Consider the following 4,777-nt stretch of genomic DNA (forward strand, 5'->3'; position numbering starts at 1 on the left):
GTAAGAAGGAAGAAGGATTTGTCAATGACACATATCAAGTAGAGATTTGTAAACCTCTCTCAAGCGAGTTTGTAATGCATGGAGATCCTCTAATCCCTCCTATCAACATTTGCGATTCATTTTTACTAACTTGACCACAATCCGTAGGGCTTAGAAGTCCTTCTAAACATACAAAAAATGCTAGAAAGATTACATTGTACCGTCACTTATAACTTATACTGATTCCAATCTATAACAAGGTGTTGTTGAATGAAGGCTCCTATCAACGAGAACAACTTAGAATGGAACGTTATAGTGGCGGTGAACCCATTTCATGTAAATCCTTATCAAGGTCCACAGAAGAAAAATTGTGATGTAGGTTAGAGTTGCCAAATCAGAAAAATAGTCAGAAATTTATATAAAATCACATTGAACAATAAAAAAAATTAAAACATAAGTCACTACATGGGATTATCATGAACAAAGTATCGCATGACTGTCTAAAAATTGGAAATTACAATCAACAATGTTCATTGTTCAATCTTCCATTACAGCAGGGAATGAAGAATTTCTCACTTCACTCTAATGATCTATGATCGTTTCTTCAAAATCGTCGACGGATTCAATTCATAGAACTATACCAAAGAGAACCCAGACCACCTCAGTTCCGAGGGAGGGATTCAAGTCTCGTTACCGCAGACTACTTCAGGCTACACTGACCGATACATGCTCCCAATTTCCCTTGCATCCACGTACCACCATGCAAACAGATCAGAAGAATAGAGAGATGGACCCAAAAGAAGAGTTTTTATTATGCCCTGCACAAAAAATTTAAACATCTGTCAACAAGCGTACTCTCGTAACAATGTACTCACAAGTACACTTGAGCGAGCGTGCAGAGAGAGACGATGAGAGGGAAAGAGAGATGATTACCTCGATTCTTCAGTAGTTTCTTCAGATTTCCACACTATATCTTGTAAACCCGATGAGAAAGTTTTGTAGAACTGTACTAACAGACATTTAGAGGGCAATATCAGTCAACAGTAAGTTGGCCCTTGAAAAAGAGTATGGAAAATGTTCGAACTAAAATGTTCAAAAATAAAATGTTCGCTTGCCTTGTGAAACTCTAGTGTGTCACCACCAGTTTTCCGGAGCTCTACCATGTGCACGGAGGGTGCCACCTCGAACACCTTAAACAAGAAGTTAAGAAGAGAGTTAATTACACCATGTTCTACAATCTGGTAGTACTTAATCGAAAGTCACATCTTCTTTATATTTTGTAAAGTCGTGACTTGTTTTTCCAAATATCTGTATCGAACACTAAACATATATACGCATGCCAAAGGCAATACCTCGGTAGCTACGGAGAGGTGGCCCTTCCTTCCATGTTTGTCTCCTTGCAACTTCATCTGAAATTGCTTGGAATTAGCAGAAGATATATTTGGAATTTATAAACGCAACAAGACAATTGTTTCAATACGATGACTTGCATATTAAGTCAAGTCATATAAGGTGTAGCATGAGAATTGAGAATGAGTATTGTGAAACTCATTACCTTGTAGTCTCTCTTGTGAACATTAAAGCCCAATGGCTTTGCAGCTTCCTCAATTTTGTTCATGATTTCATTTGCAGGGCGTTGAGAAGTAAATCGGGTTTCTCGTTTCACAAGACCCTATAGTATGGAAGTCCAAGTGATCAGAAGGCAGCAAACTCTTGCAGAATAACTTTGACAACTATAAGGAATTAGAAGGCCACTATGGGTTCTGAAACTAAGCATGCTCTTGATTCAACAAGACCTAGAAGTCCCAAACACTATTATGGCGAATCCTTGATTTCGGATCTTCCTAAACCTACTAGGATCCTTAGTTTCTGCCTGACTAACAATTGGAACAAAACATGTAATTTGCAACTCCAAATAAAATCATACTATAGAGCGCCACACCGAAGCATTCATACCATTTGCTTCTCAAATAAGTTCTCCAGATTGAAACTCTTTGACCTAGAAATAAGCTCAAAAGCATTCATTGATACAGGTTTCTCTTTCCTTTCTGTTACTAAATTTTCCTGCAACAAGCCAATAGAAAAAGGCTATTTTAGAATGTGTACAAAGTTACAAACTCAAGACAATATTCGATCAAGCATACAAAAATTTACAGATTCTTCTGACTAATGATACCTAGAAAAATTCATGGTTGAGAGAAATAAATTAACTTCTGACTAATATTCATACCTTCGAATCGCCGAAAACAGCATCTACATCACCTAAATTCACATCCTCTTCCTCTTTAAACTGCGCTGGCTTGTAGTCTTTCTTAAACCATTCATTTTCTAAGATCTCAGGAATTGTTATCCGCTGCCATAGAAAAAAAGGACGAGAACAAGAAAAGAACACCTAGTTAGGCTATATAACAAAAGATCGTCTGCATTTAGATATTAATGCCCTGTAATGCTTGTATAATAAGTTTACATGCACACGCTCATATACCAATGGTCTCAAATAATAATTTTCATGAGCGTATGGAAGAATGTACTTATTGAATTTTGGCACAGGAAAAAAGGCTTTGGAGCTCACCGTTACAGGGTTTGGATCAAGTATGCACTGTATCAATTTCATTGCCCCAGATGAAAACCATGCTGGACATGAAAATTCAGCTTTGCAGATCTGAAATTAACAATAGCCATACACTAATAAGTTATCCAGAGATTCCCATCATTTAAACAGAGAAAGCAATACTTGGTTACATACTTTTTTGTACAGCGCTATAAGACTTCGTTCATCAAAAGGCAGGTAACCAGCCATGAGTACAAAGAGAATGACCCCGCAAGACCAAATATCAGCTGATGTGCCGTCATAACCCTTATTGTTTAGCACCTGATACAAAAATACCAAATGTGAGAAACAAAAGAACATAATCAAACAGCAAGGCAATAACCTGTTTTCATAAAGTAGGAAGTGAATACCTCAGGAGCAACATAATTTGGAGTCCCACAGGCAGTATGAAGCAGCCCATCTTCCTACAAAATGTGTACATTGTCTGCTTTAGTATGTCATGTAACATAAGTTATTACATATCGGCATCAAGATTGAATTGAACATTCCGACTTCCCACCAACGACAAGGTCCAAAGACACTCCTCATAGCAAGAGGATTCACTTCTGGTAACAGTACATCACTTAAACTATAACCACTTCAATACAAGATTTTAGATCTACTAAAATCTTCTTGCAACAATGTTACTCACCCGCACTTGCTGTTCAAACGTACTGAGTCCAAAATCTGAAATTTTAAGCACTCCATATGAATCTAGAAGAAGATTTTCGGGCTGCAAAAATATGAGTCTGATGCTGTTAGTCATGAATAGTCTAAGAAACCCAAATATTCATTCCAGAGCATATCCAGTATAACCAATGAAATCAGGACAAAGTTATAAAGTCTGTTAAACCTTCAAATCGCGATGGTAGACGCCTCTACTATGGCAGTAATCTACAGCATTAATGAGCTGCTGGAAATAGCTCCTGGCTTCATCCTCTTTCAGTCTCCCATTTTTGGCCTAAGGAAACATGACGCTGATAAAAGATTGTTTTCTAAAGTAAACATAAGACTTGCGTCCACAGTAACAAGACAGTATTTCAGTGAAAACAGGATAATGCAAGTTGAAACAACAATTGCTTACTATTTTGTCGAAGAGCTCACCCCCATCAACAAACTCAAGAACAATGTAGATCTTAGTTTTGCTTGCCATGACCTACTCATAAACACAAAAAGTTCACGATTCAAAAACGGCACTGGGGAAATACACCAATGTTTTAAAAGGCGTAGGCAAAGCCAAGGCGTTTCAACTTCTCTTTTATAATGATCACAAAGAAAACACCTCTAATTCATTTCTTGAATAAAATAAAAAAAATAAAATGGAAGGGATTGCATTACCTCGAACATTTGCGTAACATTTGGGTGCTTGATCAGCATCATTGTTGATATCTCTCTTTTTATCTGCCAATATACAAACACCAAAGAAAATTTAGATATAATTTCATTCCTGCTCAACATTATTTATAACCACCTAAAACATTATTCGCTTCTTCCCAAATTCAAAAGAAACAAACATATTACTGAATCAAAGTCATTCTCTTTTTATCATCTGAACTACTCAAAAACATGCAACCTTGGCTTAGATCCCCTATTCCCCAAAATATCAACATTTCTAAACAACCAATATAAATGAATTATATATATATATATATATATATATATATTTGTATATATGTATGTATATATACATACGTGTTCGACCATCTTGTGTTTGAGGACTTGCTCGCGGTCGACGATTTTGATGGCGACGCACTGTCCGGTCTCCATGTTCTTGGCGAACTTCACCTTCGCAAACGTTCCCTCTCCGAGCGTCTTCCCCAGCTCGTACTTCCCCACCCGGGTCCTCATCCTCGGCCCCTTCGCGCTCATCTTGCCGCCCTTCCTTACCGCACGTCTAAGATCCCACGGTCCGAAATTTCAACTGGGGTCCCGCGCAAAGGATCTAAAGATTATAACTCAGTGTTTGTTGCAGCTTCTGGGTCGGGCTTGATAGGAAGGAGAAGGGGGGAGAGAGAGAGAGAGAGTGGCAGATCATAGGAAGAAGAGCAAGAAGAGGGAGGCATTAAGGTGGTGGTGTTTATCGTGTCGAAAGCGTGTTGGGCCCGCATGGGGGGATGACTAGTATCACACGACTCTACCAATCAGGCACATGCTCCGTCTGATATTGTTTCACAAGTTCCATGGCTGTCCATGCATGTCCTGCATCAT

The 4,777-nt window shown here is 38.3% G+C and overlaps 1 protein-coding gene across 1 annotated transcript; it reads right to left on the minus strand.

The window, feature by feature from the left end:
• Positions 1 to 384: 384 nt before the first annotated feature.
• LOC103956372 (CBL-interacting serine/threonine-protein kinase 9) lies at positions 385 to 4,521 on the minus strand. The gene is made up of 15 exons (XM_009368344.3): positions 4,262 to 4,521; positions 3,908 to 3,970; positions 3,654 to 3,725; positions 3,423 to 3,530; positions 3,222 to 3,302; positions 2,941 to 2,994; positions 2,726 to 2,851; positions 2,552 to 2,641; positions 2,210 to 2,332; positions 1,936 to 2,043; positions 1,535 to 1,651; positions 1,332 to 1,388; positions 1,095 to 1,169; positions 913 to 983; positions 385 to 797 (listed from the first exon to the last, which is right to left on the minus strand). Exons 1-15 carry the CDS (start codon positions 4,436 to 4,438, stop codon positions 791 to 793), a joined length of 1,329 nt encoding a protein of 442 aa, XP_009366619.2. The 5' UTR covers positions 4,439 to 4,521; the 3' UTR covers positions 385 to 790.
• Positions 4,522 to 4,777: the final 256 nt, after the last annotated feature.

This window comes from the organism of the source record quoted next, unplaced genomic scaffold, assembly GCF_019419815.1.
Source record: "Pyrus x bretschneideri cultivar Hongxiangsu unplaced genomic scaffold, Pyrus_bretschneideri_v1 Contig4, whole genome shotgun sequence".
Classification (NCBI taxonomy): domain Eukaryota; kingdom Viridiplantae; phylum Streptophyta; class Magnoliopsida; order Rosales; family Rosaceae; genus Pyrus; species Pyrus x bretschneideri.

What these genes read in the sequence shown, in the direction of transcription:
- LOC103956372 (XM_009368344.3), bottom strand. Translation starts at nt 4,438, where the DNA reads ATGAGCGCGAAGGGGCCGAGGATGAGGACCCGGGTGGGGAAGTACGAG. An exon ending in TTGATCCAAACCCTGTAACG is followed by an intron (nt 2,333 to 2,551) that starts GTGAGCTCCAAA and finishes TTTCTATGGCAG; the next exon opens with CGGATAACAATTCCTGAGAT. An exon ending in ACACACTAGAGTTTCACAAG is followed by an intron (nt 984 to 1,094) that starts GCAAGCGAACAT and finishes CTGTTAGTACAG; the next exon opens with TTCTACAAAACTTTCTCATC.